Source organism: Emys orbicularis, chromosome 2, assembly GCF_028017835.1.
Source record: "Emys orbicularis isolate rEmyOrb1 chromosome 2, rEmyOrb1.hap1, whole genome shotgun sequence".
Classification (NCBI taxonomy): Eukaryota; Metazoa; Chordata; order Testudines; family Emydidae; genus Emys; species Emys orbicularis.
This window is the reverse complement of record NC_088684.1, coordinates 35693700-35716693: the sequence shown is the minus strand read 5'-3', so window position 1 is coordinate 35716693 and position 22994 is coordinate 35693700. Positions and strand designations below refer to the sequence as shown.

Genomic DNA, 22994 nt, shown 5'->3' with positions numbered 1-22994 from the left:
AGGGACATATGAATCTTTAGCGCATGTGGCACATAAATATCTTGCAACACCAGCTACAACAGAGCCATGCGAATGCCTGTTCTCACTGTCAGGTGATATTGTAAACAAGAAGCGGGCAGCATTATCTCCTGCAAATGTAAACACACTTGTTTGTCTGAGCGATTGGCTGAACAAGAAGTAGGACTGAGTGGACTTGTAGACTCTAAAGTTTTGCATTGTTTTGGTTTTGAATGCAGGGGTTTTTTTTGTTTGTTTGTTTTACATATTCTATATTTGTAAGTTCAACTTTCATGATAAAGAGATTGCACTACAGTACTTGTATTAGATTAATTGAAAAATACTATTTCTTTGGGGGTTTTTTACAGTGCAAATATTTGTAATAAAAAATATAAAGTGAGCACTGTCCACTTTGTATTTTGAAATACAAATAACTGAAATCAATATATTTGAAGATGTAGAAAACATCAAAAATAATTAAATAAATGGTATTCTATTACTGTTTAACAGCGTGATTAATCACACAATTAATTCTTCTAAATCGCTTGACATCCCTATTATTAGTAGCAATACTTTTATCAGTCTCTGAAGAGAAAGCAAGCAGGTCTGTTTAAGGAGAATGTCTTTACTGGGAAATACACAGTGAAGGAGGGGAACTGTACAGCCTGGAAATGTTCCAGTCAGAAGGGGGAGAGACTCGTGTCTCCAACCAAGAAAGGCAACAGCTAGGAAGCTGGAAGCCTGAGAGTGGGTGACCCTTCTGGACCACTGAGGGGAAATACAGGTATAGTTGCCCTGAACTGACACACTCAGAACTTAGAAAATACAGAAGTCTAGAGTTACTATACAAAACCGCATGTTACATACAAATCCCCAACATTTGGGAGTATTTTTATTAGCAGATTATATTTGTGAAACACAGTGAATTTTGAAGCTAATTAGGTTGACTGTTCTTTCAGTGTAAAATCATTTTGAAGAAGCTCAGCACCTAAAATCATTGGTTTATGAATTAAAGTTCTTTCACAAGAAATCCCAAAAATACAAAAGGTAGCAAAAAACAAAACAAAAACAAAACAAACAAGGTCATTTGTTGCAAAACTCTCAATATTCAGACAGCATCTGAATCAAAGTAATTGATGTTACAAGTTCTAAAATTTTAAATCCAGTGAACATAACTAAAAATATATATTGAGAAGGAGTTGTATTCTTTAGGGTATGTTTGTTTTAAATTTGCATGAAAAATACTGTTACACTTGCAAGGGATGTAATCTATTTTCATCAATGCACAATTCCTTATTGGCAACTTTGCTTACAATCAATAGTAATAAGCCATAGTTTAAAAGCACTAATTTCCTGCTGTGGTTGCTATTAAAGAAGAGGATGACAGCACTATGAGATCTATAGTTCTGAGAAGTATTAAGAGGGAGTTGAAAACATTTCATGGTACCTAATTTTCCATTTAAAAAAAAATTCTTCCTCCCTTACTTACAGTATTTAAATGCTACTGAATAAAACTAAGTAGATACATATGTTTTTAAATGTAAAGGGCAGGCCCTATTCACACTCAAGTATTTGCCACAGAGATGGCTATAGTAGTACTATATTTTTATGACATTTATGCTTTGCAAATAAAATACACAAATTGCTATCTGGTTCAGCATTAAAAAAAATTGATCCTCTGATACATTGGACTAGATATATTGGACTAGATATATTGAGAATGAATGTGTGTCCACTATCAAATGACCGAATCCATATATACAGGTTATCACCATGCGTATTGGGGCAGCTGCAGCCAAGCTGATCCCTCATGCAACCTGCATGTTCATTCTTGAAGATTTCATATGGCTCAGTCCCCAAATGGTAATTGTTAAACATCCTGCCAGATAAAAATAAAACCATAGTATAAACATTTGCTTTTGTTGGCTTTTTCTCCTAAGAAACTGAATCATTTAGAGCTGTTCAGTTGGGCCAAACCTTTCATCCTCAACTAGAAAGATGAATGACCTACAACACTACGTGTTGTTTGCAATACAATATGGCAAATTCTTTTTTTAAGATCTACATTGGGGAAGTGGTCAAAACTTTCATTAACCAACTGAAGTCCACAAACCAAGGTGTTTCTTTTTTTTTTAAAAACTCATTCTGAATTGATGATCAAATAATTAAAGCATATAAATTACGTGTATACATAATGTCTAAAATTAGTTCCTTCACTTATGATGAAAGTGCTTCAGACACACTGATTTTGCTAAACCTCAGGAGTGAGATTTTTTCAAAAGCCGTCAGTGTTGATCTAACTTTACTCTGACTGATATCAACAGTAAAAAACTTTCATTGACTACAACGAGGCAGAGCTAGGCCAAGGCTGAGTGTTGTTGAAAGATCCACCCCTACTAACTATTGCTGGTAATTAATTTTAAGCAAAACAGATTATATACTGGCATTTGCATACCAAAGTGATGTGCATATTAGAAATACCCAACCCAGATATTATCCCTATCAATTTCAATTGACAACTAGGAGTTTGAATCAGGTCCGGTTTAGCATCCAATGCCCAATTAAGTCAATGGGAGTATTTCCATTGACTTTAATGGACATTGGATTGGGCTCCCAATCCACAAAATATTTTGTGATAACATGGAAGTTCTCAGCTTGTTCTTCACAAAAACATTAATCCTAGCAGACAAGGAATACTGCTGTTCCAAAATGTAGCATTTTATATAATTATTTAAAAGCCTGACAGATGCCATAAAATAAGCTAGTGCAGTCATTAGTACTCTATGCTGTCACAGAAGATGAAATCAAGCTCAGAAAATTTCCTTTCTGCTCAGATGAGGAAAAACAAAAAACAAAAATGGGTGAAGATTTCCAGTTGAAGGAATACACCCAGGAGGGTGAAAATTATTGAGTTAGGCTTCAATACACTAAGTTTTACAGAAAGAACAAGTGTAATAAAAACAAGTTCTACTCAAATTAAGAGCCTCTTTGCTAGCAAAATTCACAATTTGTTCATAACGCCTCTCTATGGAATGTCACCATAAAAACACCACCACTCTTACAGTGGAGCTCCTGATGAACTACTTTCAGGTAGATTGACTGGATCCTCTACTTTCTATTTAACTCTTTAAATTGCATTACCTTGCACAAAAGAATGGATTGCTTAAAATTCTATAATTACAGTATACATTTTAAACAGGTTATTAACAGCAGATTTCCAGATATGACCAAAAATGTAGAAAAACAGGGCCAAAACAATAGTAATTTGAAACTGCAAAAGACTGATCACCATGCTCAAATAAATGTTGTTAACCTCAAGCATTTCTAAAACATGTCCCTAAATTTCCAAGATTTCACCATCAGACCTTTTTAAGGAAGTGCTACTTGCTGGTGTTCCATTTAAGTATATAAATTCCTTCATATGTGCATACCCCCAAGTAATTTTGTTATATTTATCTACACCAGTGGTCCCCAGACTTTTCAGGGTTGCGCCCTCCCTTACCCCTGTCCGCATCCCCCCCCCACCCCACCCCCACCAAGCCAGGGCTGGGAGCAGGGCTGCTGCTCAGGGAGGGTGGGGGCATGGACAGGGGTGAGGGGGCAGAGGCTGGGGCTGCAGCTGGGAATGGAGCCAGTGCCAGGGGCTGAGGCTGAGGGCAGGGCCCAGAACAGAGCCACGACCAGAGGCTGGGGGCGGGGCCTGCAGCTGGGGCCAGAGCAGTGCTAGAAGCAGAGCGGGGCTGGATGGTGCTCCCTCCACTTTCTTCTCAGACCAAATTATAATTCTTGAGAAAATTATTGTTTGAAAAGATCACAATTTAAATAATGCACACAAGACTTTGGAACTGTTGAAGTTTGTTTCAAATTTTAGATATGTGTAGTAGTTTATTGCCAACCATTCTGCACATTTTATTTACATTTTTGTCTAGACAGTGTTCTGCAATACCATAAGAAGTTGTCAAGGAATAGTCTTTGTGTAGATTTAGACTAGAGTTTGGAACCAAGCAGGACCTAAAACTAATAATTTTACTTCCTCTGTATTCACTAAGGCTGTTCGTGGTTCTCAAATGCTATTGCATTTTATAGCTGATTTAGCTGAGTCCCCAAGCTCCACATTGTTAGCTGCCAAGTTCCAGAACCACCAGCTTTTTAGGTTCCTAAGGCAAGGGACAAAGAGTTCAACAACAACAGAGGGTTACCAGCAAACCTATTCAATTGGTCCTCACCTATGTAATCAAGCTACCCAACTCATGCTTTTAATTATAACTGTGAGAGGGAGTGCACACATAGGAGTGACAGCAGGGGAAAGAAGAGGCTGGGCCTGGAGTTAGGCAGTATACATACTACAGCAATCAGGTAACAGCTAAGGGACACACACTTCAGCCAAGGCAGCAGCACCATTCAGGCCTAATTAGCTGGGTCCCCGGGGGAGGGGATATACTCAATGGGTAAGACAGCTAGAAAGGGCCTGATCCCCTAACATTTTTTCTGCACTCATGTCTCAGCAAGCAGCTCCAGCATGCCCAGTAATAGTCTGGGGATTGGATCACCTGACTATTCACAAGTCACAGCTTGCTCATTCACTCAATCAGGGCGAACAGCAAAGAACAGGGATTCAAAATTTCCATGACACCTCATTGCCTGAGGACTAAGCATAATTGCACTTGGGTATGCACAAGTTGCTTAGCATCCTTCTTCTGAAGGAAGTGCTTCTGTTCCTTACGTTCCCTTCCTACTCTTAAAGAAGTAGTGACTCAAATGCTGACTTGATCCTCATTCCCTCCCCCGCAACTGCCCCTGGTGAAAACAGAAGTGGATCCCTTACTTTCTTCTCTCGCCACCCATTAAAAAAATTAGAAAGATTAAAAACAGAAAAGAAAACCAAGCAGAGTCTGGGCCATATTGTTCCTTCTCTTCCCTATTAAAGAGAACTTACTCCCTTTCCTCTCCCTCCGCAACATAGAAGGCATGACTGTGCCTTCTTGTGAAGGTCCTTCCCAACTTAGGATCCTCTGTCACCACAGCTTTTGCAGGCTTTGTGAACTGCTCTGCCCAGGGCTATTAATTAAACCTTGGCCATGGAATCGGTTGCTTTTTCAGTACCTTCTGACATGAAGCATGTTAGGGAAATGGAAAAGATGTGGTCTCCACAACAGAGACGCCTTCACTAATTAAACCCACCATATAATTCAGCCCCAGGATATGGCATCCAGCTGCACAGCGCTGCAATTCAAAGATGTGAAATGATGATTTTACATTTCCTTTTCCCAACTGATATGCTCCGAAACACCCCTTGCAGACATTCAGCTTTAGCCTGCCTTACTTTACCATGTCAATATAAGAGATTTTAAATGTTATGTTTCCAAGCCAGTGGTAAATAACTGTTCTGTTGGAAACAATTTGAGATGATAGTTGTATATATCCTGTTAAAGATATTTTCATTTACTTTAAGAAGGCAAGCATGCTACAGTAGTTTCTTCCCTAAACCCCTGCAGCATATATACAAAGAAGGATAAGTGGAAAACTAAATGTGCTGATTTGTATGGGAAGCAGACCACCCATCCTTGGTGTTCATAGTACCGCCACATCTTGTGAATTAAGCCTCTGAGGTCATTGTGCCTTTGAAGACAACTTCCTTTAACTCTACCTAAGGGGGGAAAGGTAGTTAGCACTACTGTTTGATGACACTGAGTTTTGTTATATAAAGGATAATTTGTATGCATTTATTATAACCCTCATTATGGAAAACTTCAATTATTTACTACAAGCTTCAGTTTCTCAAAAGAATTCATTTGAGCCTGAGGCTCCCTATGGCAGTACTAAGGGCTTGTCTACAAATGCTACAGCGGCACAACTGTAGCGCTTCAGCATAGACATTACCTATGCCTACAGGAGGGATTCTCCCATCCGGGTAGGTAATCCATCTCACGCGCGACTGGGACTGGGGTCGGCGCCTGTGGCCAGTGCCTGCCACTGCGTGGAGGGAGCCCGGGACTGGAACTGGGGGCCAGCGCCTGCTGCCCCACAGCTGGAAGCAGGGGCCAGAGGCTGAAGCCCCACAGCTGGAAGCCAGGGCTACGTGGCCATAGCCAGAGGGGGGCAGTACATGCTGCCCCACGGTCGGAGCCCGGGGCCGCACAGCCAGGTTCCTGAAGTCTTGCCGCTGGAGCCTGCTGCCCAAACCCCTTCCCCTCCCCCCCCAAATGTGGGTCAAGAACTTATCTTGCTCCTGCAGCATTGTCTCTCACCTTTCTCCAGAGGCGGTGCAGGGCGGCGCATCCAGGAGCAACAAGGAGGAGTGCAAAGGGCTGATGCTTTGCCTCCCACCATCACCACCCAGGAGGCTGTCATGGCCACATGAAAAGCCCCTGGTGGCTGCGTGCGACCATGGTGGCCATGTTTGAGAACGTTGCTCTGTCTAGTGGTTGCTGCTCTTCCATTTACTGGAGGTTCTCCGAGTCTGTAGACATCACTGCATCAGTTACACACAGGTCATATTTTTGAGCATTTTGCAACCATGCGGTCTACAAACTTTTTAAATGAAAGCTAGGATTTAGGTTTCATAGTATGACCCTGCAGTTGGAGCCACAGGCAAGGGTCTATTGTAAGTATACCTAACCTGGCCCTGATCCCAAAGGGCACCTAAAGCACAATTGTGAAGAGCAAGTTAGATTTATGCCCCCTTGCACAGAAGATGGGGGAAGATTTTATTCAGACAAATTCTGGGACCCTTTGTCATAACAGGCACTAAAGTATATTTATGGGTTTGTACTATCTGATTCAACCAGGCTGATACACCATTAAATTTATTATTTTTATTTTCAAGGAATACAAAACCATTCTAACATGCTGGTTTTAATAGTTGTGTTAAAAGTAATTCCAACAAACAATGACTGTTTATCGAAATATGCTTGTCCAGTAAATTGTAAAAGTAATATTACTAAAAAGTAACTGAAGAATCTGAATTTAGTGTACAGCAATTTGTTAAGCTAAACTATCTTGTTGGGAGAACGTGTTTTGGCTCTCAAATCAACCTACAAGAATTATCATTTCTTTAGGAAATTAACTAAACTAGCCTAGCAAAGTTCTTCTCACCCACTTGCCTGAATCAAGCAATTGTTTTTAAATGGATGAATAAATTATTATCCTCCCTCTCTCATCATTATAGACTGGTAGGAGAGTAAAATTTGTACCCGGAAGGGTACGTTTTCATGGCAATTCTGCAAGCTGAACTAAAAAAGAAAAACGAACTGATTTACAATAAGGTTATTGTAAATCAAATCACTCTTTTATATCTCTAAAACCTGGACTAGTACTGGTCCAGGACCAAATACCTCAAGTCTCAGAACACTAATATTTTTTCCTACAGCAATTTATTTTCCTGGTCAGCAAATAAGTCAGACATCTGTTGGCCATTGACTGATATAAAAGACGAGTCCTTCAAGAAAGGTTAGAGACAGCACCCTGGTAGAAGTCTCTTTTTCTTCTTGGCAATAGACATAACAGAGGAGGTTGAGCTGCTCAGCAAGGCATTGCCCAGGGAAATCATTTGTGGAGTCCCCAGACTCAGTTCTCCTCTTATCTTTGACTAGTAGGTCCTTGGTAAAAACCTTGTCAAAACCTGACTAAAGCTGCAGGATGTGATCAAGGAAGATTTTTTGTGGGCAAATATATAGATATGTTAGACATCTTATTACAAAGTATGCATATGATTTTATAATACTGTACAAATACTGTAAATGACATCAGGAATCACTATTCTAAACATGATTTCCTTTTTGTTTGGTTTAGTCAAAAAGCCTCAGAGCAATTAAAAAAAAATTATCTCATAGTGGCTGAGTGCCATGCAAACTGCATAGATGGGCATACACACAGTTTCCTAAAAAATGAAGTCCTGTCTGCTTTGCATGGAAATTAAAGATCACATAGTACATTCTATAGCATTCCCAGTGTCTTGGGCCAAGATTTCCCTACCACTTCCTGCTGTACTACGGATCAGTTTTCTTCCAACTGTGGCTTTATTTCATTTGTGCTGATGCCATATTGCTGCATACTCCAAACCTTGACCAATTTACTTACAAGTTATACTCTTTATCCCTATCTTCTATTCTTCCTAATTCTGGTCATTTCAATGTTGACAGCATCAGAGTATGCAAAATTTTGGGCTCTGGTATCTCTGCCTCTTCAGTCCTGCATGGTATGTTTTTAAAAAAAAGAAACTAAAGGAGATGTTACTTCTGTCAAAGATGCCAAAATAGCTGTGTATTCCTGTCCTTTTGATGGCATGATAATTGAAACTAAGGGCACTGTACTGAAAAAAAATGCTGAAGAACTTAGGAATTTCAGCAAGGGAGAAGAAAATCTAATGGATGAATGTGATACAAGATCAGGCCTCATTCTACACACAAGTACTCTCATATAGGTTTTCAATAAGATTACTCACATGTGTAAATTTAGACACATGTAAGGGCTTGTTCATATTATAGATTTGTGCACCACTGCAGTTGCAGTTAATATAGCAGTAGCTACATCAACACAGACCTCCAGGATAGATGTGCTGCTCCAATGTAAAATGGGGCTTGCACCCATTCAATTTACCCATTTCCAACTTGCAGTAGTGCACTGCATCTACCTTGGGGGGTTACAGTGCTGTCAGCAACGTAACTACGTTAGTGCAGCTACACTGGTGCAAAAATCTCAGGAGCAGGAACCTGTAAGGTTGTGTCTACACTGCAGCTGTTATGCCTCCCAGCCTGGGTACACAGCATTGCACTAGCTCTGCTCCCACATGCAAGCTAAAAATGGACATTGTGGCTCAGACTCTCAAGCCCTCCCAACCCGCTTAGTCCGAGCCTGAGTATCTGCCAGAGCTTCAACATCCACATTGCTATTTTCTGTGCGCTACCTCCAGCAAAGCTAGCATGAGTCTTTCAATGCAGCCAGAAGACTTGTTCCCAGCTGCAATGTAGATATACCCTAAGTGTTTGCAGGATCAGGGCCTTACACCTGTTCTGTTAATTAGCGCAACAAACCCTGAAGCCTCAAATTCAACAATATACTTAAGCACATACTTAAGGTTTGGCAAGGGCCTAAGTAGCTTGCTGAATCAGCACTGCAGTTTGTAAGCTCTTCACAGCATAAGACATCCTTTACCTTAGGAAAACACTTTAACACACTGTGAGACCTAATGAAAACAAATAACACCAGAACCCAGTAATGAAATTTTGTCATCAGGCAGAACTCCCAAAGAAGCCAACAGGCATTTTCCACAGTAAAATCTGAGTAACAACTGCTGGATTTGGCCTATTGTCTGTAAGTCACTCTGAAATACTTTGGGAGGAGAACAGGAGTACCTGTGGCACCTTAGAGACTAACAAATTTATTTAAGCATAAGCTTTCGTGGGCTACAGCCCAAATAAATGTGTTAGTCTCCAAGGTGCCACAAGTACTCCTGTTCTTTTTGCGGATACAGACTAACACGGCTGCTACTCTGAAACCTGTCATTTTGGGAGGAGAAATTCTGTAAGAGATAGAAATTATAAGTATTTCTTTACACTAGGCTGAGGTTTAGGAAATAAATATGGGTGTTTATGTTAATACAATAAACACAGTATCATTACAAAGGCTGAACAAAAAACAAAACAAAACGCCAAAACAAAAGCACAGATCTCTGGAATTGCTTCAAGGCCTTTCTCTGTGTGAGGATGGGTCAGGAACTCATCACATAATATGAGCATTAACATTTTATCATCCAACATAGCCCGGGGACCACATCCAGTGATGACCAGGCCTCATCTGTCTCAAACTGGCCAGGCTGGAGCACCTTGCAGGGATTTATTAATTCAGTGATTTTTACAGTCACACACGGGCTCTGGAGTTTGCAGATGCGCATAGGGGGGAGGAGGTATCTGGGCCAAGTCCCAGGCTGAGTTTAAGGGAGCCCCTGGGGAAGAGTCCACCACCACAGACTGAAACAACAACAGGGAGATAAGGCAAAAGAGATCTGAAGAGAGGGCCTGGGGGAGGGGGTTAAATCGAGATCAGGCCCGGGGAGGGGGCTTGGGGGAAGAGAGGGTGGGGGTAATTAAACCGGGGCGGGGGTAGGGAACCTCTCCCTAGCAGTGGGGCTGCGATGCCCGCCCCTCACACAGGAGAAAGGAGACAAAGCAGCCTTCATCCGTCAACCCTCCTCCGCAGGCGGGCCCCCCTGCCCAGGGGGCGGCGGGGCCCCTCAGACACGGGTACCTACCGCAACAGAAGACGAGGAACAGGAGCTGCGCCGGCCGCCAGCCTGGGGACCCTTTTGTGCTCCAACAAGGGGCCATAACACCGCCACGGGGGGAGGAGCTGTAGCCGCCGAGCCCCGCGCTAGAGCCGCCGCCGCCGCGGGAGGGGCCAGGCGCCCCCTCAGACCTGAGCCCAGCGGAGCTGCCTGCCTCGGGGAGAGCTAGCGGCCCTCGCCTCATCCGTCGGCTCGGGGATCCATGAGACGCCGCCGGCCCCGGCCTCCTTCTCGCGCGCTCCGGCGGGGCTCAGTGCAGCTGCGCAGTGGATGGCCGAGCGCATGGATTTGCTCTCCACGGGCCCCCGGACGGGGAGGGGAACCGGCGGCGGGGAGAGGAGCAGCAGCCCGAGCTCCACCCCCCACTGCTGGCCGAGGAGGGGGGCGGGGCTTGCGGCCCCCCCCGCCTCGGTGCCCTCTTGCTCACCGCTGGCCCCGGGGAGGGCACGGCTCATTCTGGCGGGAGCCTCCTAAAATGTGCCCCGGCCCACAGGAGGGGGCCCCGCTGACGGCCTGGGGCCCCCCGAGCAACGCAGCCCCTGCCGCATCTCCCTGCCTGCAGGTTTCAGTCAGCCCCAGGCCACAGCCTCTTGCACTAGTGACAACTGCCCAGCTGAGAGAGGAAGGCTCCAGCCTCTTGGCCCTTGCAGATGCCGGCCATCATGTGGCTTATGGCTCGTCTACACCTAAATTGCTGCAGCGGCGCCTCAGTGTGGGCACTACCTGCACCAAAAGGAGGGATGTGCCCATCAGCATAGCTGAGGCAGTAGCTAGGCCAACAGGAGAATTATCCTGTCAACCTAGGGCTGGCTACAATGGGGGCTAGGTGGGTTTAACTGTCCCTCGGAGGCGGGGGGGTTCACAGTCCTGAGCAATGTACAATAAAAGCTGTATCTGGCACTTTGCCAACCGGAAAGCTCTAGAAACTGGCATTTCAGATCTTCATTGAAAGTCTGGTTTATAGTTCGATTGGCGTGGGGCCAGCAGGCTCCCTACCTGGCTCCACGTGGTTCCCCGCTAGCGGCGACATGTCCCTGCTGCTCCTACGCGGAGATGCGGCCAGGCAGCTCTGCGCACTGCCCCCACTGGCTTCGCGGCTCCCATTGGCCGGGAACCATGGCCAACAGGAGCTGTGGGGGCGGTGACTGCGGGCAGAGGCAGTACACCTAGCCGCACCTCCGCCTAGCAGCAGCAGGGACATGTCGCCACTTGCGGAGAGCCAACTGAGGTGAACGTTGCCTGGATCCGGCACATCTTCTGGGCCAGTTGAACTGATTAGGTCACTTTCTTCTTTGAATGCTTCTACTGGCTCCTCATGTTCTATTGCATCAGATTTAAAATGACAGATTACTTCCATCAAGGTTTTGGATAAATCTGCCTCTTCCCTTGATGAGCTTCATGTGAATCCTATGCCCCCTTGGCTTCATCAAGCACCATTTATTAATTGCAGTAATGCCCATGAGCCCCAGTTATGAACCAAGACCACATTCAGCTAGGTGCACAATACAAAAAAGACAATCCATGCCCCAAAGATCTTCTCTAAGACAAGAGACAACAGGTGGATGCAAAGAGACAGATGAGGAAGTACAAGGAAACATTGAAACAATATTGGCCAGTAAAACAGGTAGTGATCTTAGCACACCAGCTGCCTAAACATTGCCAAGTTTTTTGTAGGCATCATGACAAAGGAGTCATGGGATGATCGGAAGTGGGAGTCAACATCTCAGTAGTGAATAACAGATATATAGGGTAGAATAGGCCCTGAAGGGCCCTGAAACTGAAAATAAGAATCTCATATTTGATGTGATGGAGAAAGGGGAGCCAGTGGAAGAAGGCAAAGAGTGGAGTGGCATGATCAAAGCAACAAGCTAGGGAAATTATCTTTGAAGCAGTATTTTGAATAGATGTGAGCTGGGCAAGATTGAATTTGTAAAGACCAGAGAAGAGGATGTTATGGGAATTAAGATGCAAGATAATGAGATGATGATGGCATCTGTCAGATAACTGCCTCCATCCCTTCTTCCACGTGGCTCCTTATACACACCAGATACACGGATGCTAGAAAAAAATTGTATAGTGGGGGTGCTGAGAGCCATTGAACCAAACTGTAAACCCTATATATAATGGATACCAGGAGGTGCAGCAGCACCCCCAGCATCCCTATTTCCAGTACCTATGACCGTATGTGTTAATCATAAGATCCTTTAATGCTCTGCCAGCTATGGCTGAGTTTAGCCTAAATGAGGTATTTTACACACACTGTCACCTAGTGGCTGAACAGTATAATACAGGTTTCAGAGTAGCAGTTGTGTTAGTCTGTATCCGCCAAAAGAACAGGAGTACTTGTGGCACCTTAGAGACTAACAAATTTATTTGAGCATAAGCTTTTGTGGGCTACAGCCCACTTCTTCGGATGCATATAATAATAATATAATACAGTTTAGCATTCCATTATTCCTGAATGGAGAAAAGGGATGGACAACTCTAGCTGTCATAAAAAAAAAAAATTAAATGCCCAGATCACACGTGATTGAGACTGACAGTGGGGAGTTCAGCAGAAACCATTGACAGCTAGTCTATTCCTCAGAGAGAAAAATCAACAGAGCAAACTCTATAGATGGTCGATGCAGAACAAGAAGAAAACTCAAGGATTCTGGACTGATAACAGCTAGTTATTGCAACTAATGGACAGCCAGATGACCAAGTTATTACACTGTTACATCGTATAGTTAGAAAGCCAGTATGATTCAGAGACACTTAACAGAGTGATATGTACGGAACTTCAAAGACAGCATGATAGTGTAAATGGTACGAAAGTAGAACTTAAAGGGGGAGATGTAATGGAATGCCTAACTGTATTATACTGTTCAGCCACTACATGGCACTTTGTGTAAAAAGTAGTTAAGGTAAACCAGGGATCGGCAACCTTTGGCACGCAGCCTGATAGGGAAATTGAATAAATTTATGCTGGAGCAGTAATTGACACCATACTACTATTGTGCATTAAAACAGGAAAACATAAATACCCTGAATTGGCTCAGATGGTTCTTCTCAGACCAAACCCAGATTGTCATTATAGGTAAGCATTCCTCCAACTATCAGAGGGGTAGCCGTGTTAGTCTGGATCTGTAAAAAGCAACAGCGAGTCCTGTAGCACCTTTAAGACTAACAGATGTATTGGAGCATAAGCTTTCGTGTGTGAATGCCCACTTCGTTGGATGCATGCATGCTTATGCTCCAATTCATCTGTTAGTCTTAAAGGTGCCACAGGACTCTCTGTTGCTTATTCCTCCAACTACAACTCAACCTGGCAGGTGCTGCTATGGAAGCAGTTTCAACAGGAAACTTTGGACACTGATGATGTCATCACACTATTTTTGTCCTTTGATTTTTATTCTGGATATTCTTTCCCTTCTATTGATTGGCTGTTGGTTCAACCTTTGCTTGCCCCTTCCCTTACAATCACTTCATTACAGTTCAGGCTTACTTCACCTATCCTTTATACTCCCCTCCTTCCTTCTATATCTCCCTTTTCTTCCTTTCATTCCACCCCATCCCCCATATATATATCTCTCTTCAATCTCCCCTTTCACTTCTCTGTCTTGTCCATACATTATAAACTCTTCAGCGCAGGGACCGATGCTTATTGTACGTTTGTGCAGTACCTTGCACAATGATTTTGGGCCCTCTAGATACTACCATAATACAAATAAAGAATAAGAGTGTGTGCAACTTATGGTGTTAACTATGAACGCTAAAGTCCTGTATGATCTGGGTCCCAGCGAACTGAAGAAATAGATCCCTTCCCATTGTGGTAGTAGAGATTATGAGAGATATTCATGCTAACAGTCCTTAGATTTAAATGCCATGGGGCAGAGGGCAGACAGGCCCTGTGTGCTGGAATTCATTTTGCCTGTAAGTTCAACAGATCCCAAGTCTGTGGAACACTAATATTTTTAATTTGTGCTTGTGCCCCAAGTTTGTATAATTAAACTCATTTTATATATTTAAAATAATCAATAGAAAATCAGAACTTCAAACATAACATTCCATTAGTTTTATAACACAACACAAATAATGAGCATGAAACCAAGAATATCACCTTTCATCTATTAAACAAATGAGGTGTGTTTACAAGAAAACAGTTGTTTGCACAGCAGTTGGGAAAAGGAGGTTAATAAGCAAGCTCTTTATTTAGCACCTGAATCTCCTCTGAGGCAACGTCTACTCTAGTTCTAGAGCAGAATGATGAAAGGCAATAGAAGTTGCTACCAGAAATGCCTGGACCAAGGCCACTGTGTTTAAAATATATAGCAATGACATGAGCAGGGTCTGCTTGTGTTGTGCTAGGGTGTATATTGATATTCCTATCCCCTTTTGGAGAGAATTTAGCAGAATGCTCATGCAATCATCAATCTCTCCTATCATTGAGTATTAGTAGTATGGTAGTGCCTAGGGACCAGTCAAGAATGGAGCCCCACTGTGCTCAGCACTGTATAAACAGTCCCTGCCCCAAAGAGCTTTCAGTTGCAGTAGCTAAGACAGACTCTGGGTAGGAGAAAGAGATACAACATACAAGCACAGTGAACCAAAAGATGGTCTGCAAACATTATTAATTTAGCTGCTCTTTTAACTCAGTTCCCCACCTGTAAAATTGAGATATTTCCTATCTCCACCCTTTGTCTGCATTGTCTGTTTAGACCAGGGATTGGCAACCTTTGGCACGCAGCCCGTCAGGGAAATCCGCTGGCAGGCCGGAATGGTTTGTTTACCTGCGGCGTCCGCAGGTTTGGCCGATGGCAGCTCCCACTGGCCGCGGATCGCCGTTCCAGGTCAATTTTGGGTCTCATTAAGGCATTCACCTATTGCTCCAAGGGCAACATTCTCTGAGATCCAAGCAGCTAGTAATACTTTCAAGAGAAGATCTGTTATATGAAGGGAAAACCTGACTTAGTTCAGCTTTGAACACTGTACACTTTGCTTGTATACCTGAAGAATCTACTGCCCAGAGATTCAGCTGCAACTAAGGAACACACAGCACAATTCATGGTGTGTGCACAAAGCAGTTTAAGACACCTTTTGCTCTCGCATGATCCTGGGGAGTTCCCTGAGTGTAAATTTGACCAGTCTGAAGGCAATTCTTATTTGCATCACTTGCCAAGAAGTCATGCTTCTTACTTAGAATGTACATTCTTTGGGACAGAAACAATATACATCTGTTCACAGATTATTCTGTCCATGAATGAGGGTAACCATCAACTGAAGAATTCACTATTAATGGTTTTCCATCTGTAGAATAGGCATACACAGGGGGGTGAGGGAGACATACAAGGAACTGGGGAGAAGGGAGGGAAAAGGGACATGCATATAGCAAAGCAGAGAAAAAGGAAAGACAAAAACACTGGAAGAGAATTAGTGCTCACAACAAAAAAACTAAAAAGTTAACAGAACTTTATATAAATGTCTTTTTGAACAAAGCTGACTAGCTACAGTTGAGGGAGGTACTTATAAAAAGGTAAAATTGGTTTTCTCATGGATACTCCAAATATGTACACATATTTTTGGTTTTTTAGGTTCTGCTTTGTTTCTCATGCATAGTTATTGAAATTATTACTGTTCCAAGCTGCATATTGAAACTGGCAGCATCTTTGATTTTTAGCAATAAGGCTAAATCAGAAGCATCTTGTTAAAATAATATAAAATAAAATATAATTAGTTCTCTCACATCATCTTCTTTCCAGTCATTAAGGTAGCAATAGTTCTGGCTTAGTCAACTGGCCCCAATGTTAAAGAGCTATATATGCTCTAGTTTTATACAAGTAACTAAGTTTTGAAGATAGCCATAGGCTGGGTCAGTGAAAAACTAAAAACCTGCATGCTAACATTTACAGCTCTGGCTTGTTGAACACAGTTAGTAATATTCATACACTTTGGCCACAACTCCAGGATTTCAGTTCACACTGTGCATGCACAAGCTCCAACCTTAGCATTTGGAAAGGCTAAAAAACAAACAAAACAAAACAACCTGAGAGAACTTTTAGGAGGCTATGCAATAGCACTACATTTCCTTTGCAAGTCAGCTCTAAACATCTATCTTCTTTTGCAAGGTTAGTGTATTTCCATAACACACAAAATAGAAAATTTAAATCCTAATTTTAAAATTCTTAACGAATATTAACATTCTTCTTTTCTAAATCTAGCACAAGTATATGCACTACATTATGGCTTCTGGTTCATGCTGACATTTACTGGCAATGGAAGAATCACATGGTGCACCCTTATAAAAGGAAATGGACTTGTGGCTCCAGTATGGGATCCCCCACAACTTCTGGATGAATCAGAAGTCCCAGGAAGGATCAGGTTGTTGCAATGAACCCTTCCTCACCCTATTGCCCCAACCATGTGGGCCATGGTGTAAAGTAATAATTTGGCTCTTAATATGTTCATCGATCGGGGAATAATGATTGAGACAGGTCTGCCACATGATCAGAAGAGAGGAGAAGCCCCTATATTAGCCCAAAAGAAAGGATATGTCCATAAAGATGGTATAGCTTTAGCACCCTCTATTTCCATTCTTATCCAGAGAATCTAATCCTACTACTACCAACACCAACTATTCAGAAATGTGTCACATCTTGAAAAATCATGAGATTGGCTTAAAAACCATGAGATTTTTTAAAAAACCAAACATTATTGGGGGGGAGGGGTATTTGCTTTTTCGTTTCTGAACTTTTAAGTTACACTTGCATCATATTTTCAATCTTTTCTCCACAGTCACGAGGACTAGAAACTTCCTTTTTAAAAAAAATGAAAGTCAAGATCCACATTGCAATCTCTTGGTATCAGCAACTGGGACTTTAAGAGAAACAAAGATCTGAATTAGTTTATGAAACAGCAGTTTCTTTTAATAAAGCTACCTTTATTGGCTGCATATTATGTAACAACTTATTTGTTTGCAAAATCAAATCTATTATGTTGTACAAAAGATATAGAGTAAATGGCATTTCAGTAATATGTACATATTCATAAGATGCAGGCTTATATATTAAAGTACATCATGCTCAGTATCATATGGAAATAAAATGTCACTAGGTTAATAGTTTAATATTCTAAGTGTATATTGTGACAAGAGGGCTGTCTTGGAGCAAAGAAAGACACTTTACAAGTTTAATAATCAAAGTAACACAAATCATTGCTTTTATTAGCATTTCACCACCTCTTAATTAAATACAAGAAAATCTATGTGAGTTATAAGATTAAATTTATAACTCTTGCACTGTGTGACCTGCACTGGCTGCCTGTTCTTTAGAGAATGTGCTACAATGTTTTTTTACTAGTAGTTAGAACTGTAAGGGGAAATTCTGAGAGGTACGAAGGGCAGCTAGGCACCCAGTTCCCACTGACTTTCTCATTTGTGTTTTTGAAAATATTCTCTGTAAGGAATACAGAAGCCGCATACCTGAAGGGGACTCTCTAATCTCTATTTCCCATTATGGCAACTGAAATCAGTGGGTTGGAATTAGTGACCTTTCCAAGATGCAATTTTGAGAGATAGAGCCTTTCCTTCTCTTCCTCTCTATATAGTCAAAAGTACATCAGTGGCTGCCTTTAGGGCTAGGCTCATGACCTTTTTGTTTCCCCTATGTGCTGTGTGGTTTTTGCATTATATTTTCCACTATATTTTATTTTGTTTTTCCCTTCCAGATTTTATTCCTATTCTGTTATGTTGACTATATATTGTAAATGATATTTTAAATCTATTTCTGTTAAGGTACACAGAAGGCTTTTGGTGTCTAAGTGAAAAAAGAACAAAGACATTCAGATAGCAATCTAACTTTAAAATAACCATTGTGGCTAGCATTCAAAGCTATTGGTCAGATTTTTAGATTGTGGAAAACAGCACAGTTCCACTGAAGTAAATGAAGTTGTACTACTGTGTCAGCTGAGGTTCTGGTCCAGTGCTCCCTGAACATACTGTTGGATCAAATTTCTGGTTTTCATTTGAAAAATGTTCCCCAAATTGGTGATTTTTTGATTTTCTGTATACCCCACTTCTCTTTTTTTTTTCTTGCAAAAATTGAAGATGGATGAAAGTCAAATATATTTTTTGAAAAAAGCTGCCTCTAATGTACCTTGGAAACTAAACTACTACTGATGGCAAGGAGCAGGGAAGGATAAAATAATCAAATTAGTGAGAGAATGATGGAATCTTGAAGGGAAAGCTTCCAATATCCAAAAGAATTTTTAGAAGTGGGCATAGTTGCAATCTGAAATGGCAATGAAGATCATAAGACTCATTATATGTCATCCTTTAATTCTCAATGAGCTGAAGATTTTCTACTGAGACCGCATAATTACATTGTTGGGGGTGTGAGGGACTGCTGGGTAGGGAGCAGATGACTCTTCTCAGACCTATTGTTTCAGTCTGTTAGAAATTCAGGAAAACATTACATTGTCTTTCACTCAGTTCAGTTTAAGGGTTCGTTCACAACTACCCAGGCCAAAGATTTAGGAACAAATTATCTCCTGCTGATAAACTGTTCATCATCATCCACAATCTTGTGTCTGATGAGACATGAAAAATGACACAGAACCCAAACTGACTAACAGTGCAGAACAAGTGCTCTCACTTCATCTTCCCAATGTACTCTTTATTCACCACCAGGAAGGACAAAACTGGAGGCAGAGAAGATATTCTATTAACATTATCCAGTCACACTGAATCCATGAGTCCAGGGGCAAAACTAACCTGGCCATTTTGCTAATCCATAACTCTCCTAGACATATAAACCTTTCCAGAGAAGCCAGTACAGATTCTGTCTTTCAAGGGATGAAGTTCACAAGACTTGTTGATCTGGAGGAGATTTCAACCTCCACAGAGAGAATGACTCTGACAGGATAAACCAAACCTTTTTATCCTAATTCTTCACCTTAGATTTCCCACAGGTCAACTCAGACCCATACACATAGTGGGCCATAACCTGGACTGAATCCTTTGGTTGGAAGTGTACACAAGAAATGCAAGATCAACTTCTGTCCTGGTCAAGCTGCTTCCTTCTTTGGGAGGTAATAAAAACTTCCCATTAGAGCAGGACCATAAACACAATACCTTCCCCAAAGGTACTAGAAGTAGGGATGCTGGGGGTGCTGCCACACCCCCTGGCTTGAAGTGGTTTCTATAATATACAAGGTTTATAGTTTGGTTCAATGACTCTCAGCACACCCACTATAAACATTGTTCCAGCACCCCCACCTCCTTCCAATAATTTGGCTAATTTTTTCAGTCAAGTTAACAAAAAACCTAGCATGACACTCTCCAACCCCACCTGTGTTACCTACAAGCATCCTGGATCTCTCTTAATCAGGCTTGATACAGAGACGGCACTTGCTGCTATGGGGGATGACCTCTGGCTCGCCACAGACAAAGGAAGGATATCTATACTCAAACCATTGATCACCAAACACTACTTTTCTGCCCTTCTGTCCAGCAGTAGAGGGTCAGCGTGAACACATCACACTGGTGTGCTGCTCTGTGCCATTCTTACCCGTCAGAGTCCAGATAAAGGTCTCTCCCAATAATGAGAGCCCTTTGGAGGATTTCTACCTGCAAGATCTCTCCCTCTGCAACCATGACCTTCCTAAACAGCTATGTTCCACCCGAACAACAAATCTGTTGTCCAGCAGGATGAGAGTTTGAAGTGCAAGAGACAGGACGTACCTGGGAGCTGGACCTGAGAAGAAGGATCATTTTGTTGCTAAGGCACTGGTTCTGGTTCTGCCACACATGTCCTCCACAATCTTGAGCAAGTCATGTAATCTCTCTGTGCCTCAATTTCCCAGTTGAGGAATGGGGATGATAAATATTGTGACGTTGTGCAGTCTACATGGTTTTATAAAAACATGATAATAAGTGAATATAATGTAACTGGGATAGTTTTATAAAAAATTTGATAATAAGTGACTATAATGCAAATGGGATATGCTTTGTGCAAAAGGTCTCTTGTAAGGTATCATTACAACGCTCATAAGCTACTGAGTGTGATCATCCTATTTGTAGAAATGTACCACTCTTGTATCTAAAACTAGAAATATAAAATGTAACTCTGAGGGCCTATTGTAATTATGTAAAGTGTGGGCCATTAATGATGGTTTGGAATCTTGATGACTCCCATTGTCTGCAGATGGCTGTTTACCTGTGAGTCTCCCTGTATATGTGTGTGCTGGCAAGTGAGTAATGAAGTCTTGCAGTGACATGTGATCATGTCACCTGAACTGGAATCCATCTTTAACCTGGTGCTTTTCCAGTGAGGGGAGGGGGTGGAAACCCAGAGGGACAAAGGGTTCCCGCCTTATGCAAAAGATATATAAAGGGGTGGAAGAGAACTGAGAGGGAGAGAGGAGCCATCATGGAGAATCCCCTAGATAACACCTAAGCTGGAACAAAAGCTGTACCAGGGGAAAGAATTGTGCCCAGGCCTGGAAGGTGTCCAGTCTGAAAAAAACTTACTGAAGCATCTCTGAGGGTGAGATTATCTGTATTTAGTTTAATTAGGCATAGATTTGCGCATTTTATTTTATTTTGCTTGTGACTTACTTTGTTCTGTCTGTTACTACTTTGAACCACTTAAATCCTACTGTCTGTATTTAATAAAATCACTTTTTATTTAGTAATTTACTCAGAGTATGTATTAATACCTGGGGGAGCAAACAACTGTGCATATCTCTCTATCAGTGTTATAGAGGGCGAACAATTTATGAGTTTGCCCTGCATAAGCTTTATACAGGGTAAAACGGATTTATCTGGGTTTAAACCCCATTGGGAGTTGGGCATCTGAGTGCTAAAGACAAGCACACTCCTGTGAGCTGGTTTTCAGGTAAACTTGCAGCTTTGGGGCAAGTGATTCAGACCCTGAGTCTTTGTTAGAGCAGACTGGAGTGTCTGGCTCAGCAAGACAGGGTGCTGGAATCCTGAGCTGGCAGGGAAAACAGAAGCAGGGGTAGTCTTGGCACATTGGGTGGCAGCTCCCAAGGGGGTTTCTGTAATCCAACCCGTCACAAATATAGTCAAAGGAAGTATTTCCATTTAAATTGTATGCTGTTTGGGGGAGCGTCTCTCTCTTACTAAATGTATGCATAGCACCCAGAACAATAGGGCCCCGGATCTCAGTTGGCGTCTCTAAGTGTACCAGAATGCAAGTAAGAATGACTTGGACTGTGGAACTCCCTCCCATGAGAGACAAGTATTACCATGAAACTGCTGTACCTCCCCACCCTGGTCCAGGGGTTCATAATCTGCCTTCCTCCATCTCTGCCTAAAAAACCAAACCACTCCACAGTAGTGCAGAAGAAACATCCAGGAGCACAAACTCATTGACAGCTGGGATTCAAACACCTTGAACAGTCATCCTATCTCCTGTGCCTTCTGCATGGCAAAACCAAATGAGGGCCGCTGCACACCATGTTAGAGTCACTCTGATGCAGCTTAGTAGTACCTGCATAGTTAGAAAAAACAAAAACAAAATGCCATCCCCAGGAGCATAGAAGAGAAGCGATCCCCTGCCATCCTCCTAAAGTACAATTTACAATTTGTTGCAAGCCAGAAAAGTTTCACAGACCTGCAGTTTCAAGCTCCTTCCCCCCCCCCATCTTTTTTTTCCTATAAAAGATCCACACAAATGTTAATACTGTAGAACACTGAATTTGCATTTTAGAGCTCTCAGAAGTCATGAAATTCTACAGCTGTAAATGCATGTGCAACCTTAATTCTGCCCCCTTGTCTGTTTGCATTATGACAATCATTAAATAGTATCCTGCAAATAATACAATATTACTTACTCTCATAGAGATTTTTCTAGACAAGGAGTAGACAATATTCCCAGAGCCAAGTGCTTTTAGAACTGGTTGCAGATCTGTCCAAAAGGGTTTGTTTGGAAGTTATATGTCTGGGCTAGGAGAGCTGCTGAGAGATCCTGGTGATTAAGTAATGAAGACCATGTCAAAACATCTGGTGATAAATAGCAGGTAAGGGAATATATGGAGAAATAGAGTATATACAGATGAGCAGGTCTGGATGATATGCATCCCAAGGTTTTAAGTGAATTAGCTAATAAAATTACTGAATAACGAGTAATTATATTTCATATGTTATGGAGAGCCAGAAACATACCTGTGGAGTTGAGAAAGTAAATAAGGTATTGATCTTTTTTTATAAAGAAAAAAACACTAGCAACTACTATCTGGAGACTATAACTTGAATCCCTAGTAAACCGAGTTAATGTAATAAATACAAAATCTATATGCAGAAAGATTAAAGAATGTAGCCACAAGTCTATCTTCATTATTTCTAGGGCATCTGGTCACCTTGATATTTAAATGCAGATTTTGCGCAATGGATTGTAGGATGTGACTATAAAAACTTATGGGTCTGCAATCCTGGCTAGAAACTGTGAATGTTAATTAGTGGGAATAAAAGCACTGAAGTATAAAAGAATCCTACAGTGCCATAATCAGCCAAATATTGTTAGAAACAAGACACCATCAGTGAACAGCAAATTGCAAAGTAAAATAATTACTAGATAATCTAATTGATCTACTATAACAATTCTTTAACAAATTTGCTACCTCTCCTCACAGATGGAAAATAAGAAACAACATTTCAATGATCAAATCATAAAAAGATGGAAGAGTCAATTTCTTTATTAAGTCCAATATAGAC

At 41.8% G+C, this 22994-nt stretch overlaps 1 protein-coding gene across 1 annotated transcript in view; it reads right to left on the bottom strand.

The window, feature by feature from the left end:
* The window catches only part of LRP12 (LDL receptor related protein 12), a 110063-nt gene extending 99600 nt beyond the window's left edge, over nt 1-10463 (bottom strand). The window contains exon 1 of the mRNA XM_065398825.1: nt 10247-10463. Within this exon, the coding sequence (XP_065254897.1) occupies nt 10247-10463 (217 nt within the window). The remainder of the gene's footprint in view (nt 1-10246) is intronic.
* Between the last annotated feature and the right edge of the window lie 12531 nt (nt 10464-22994).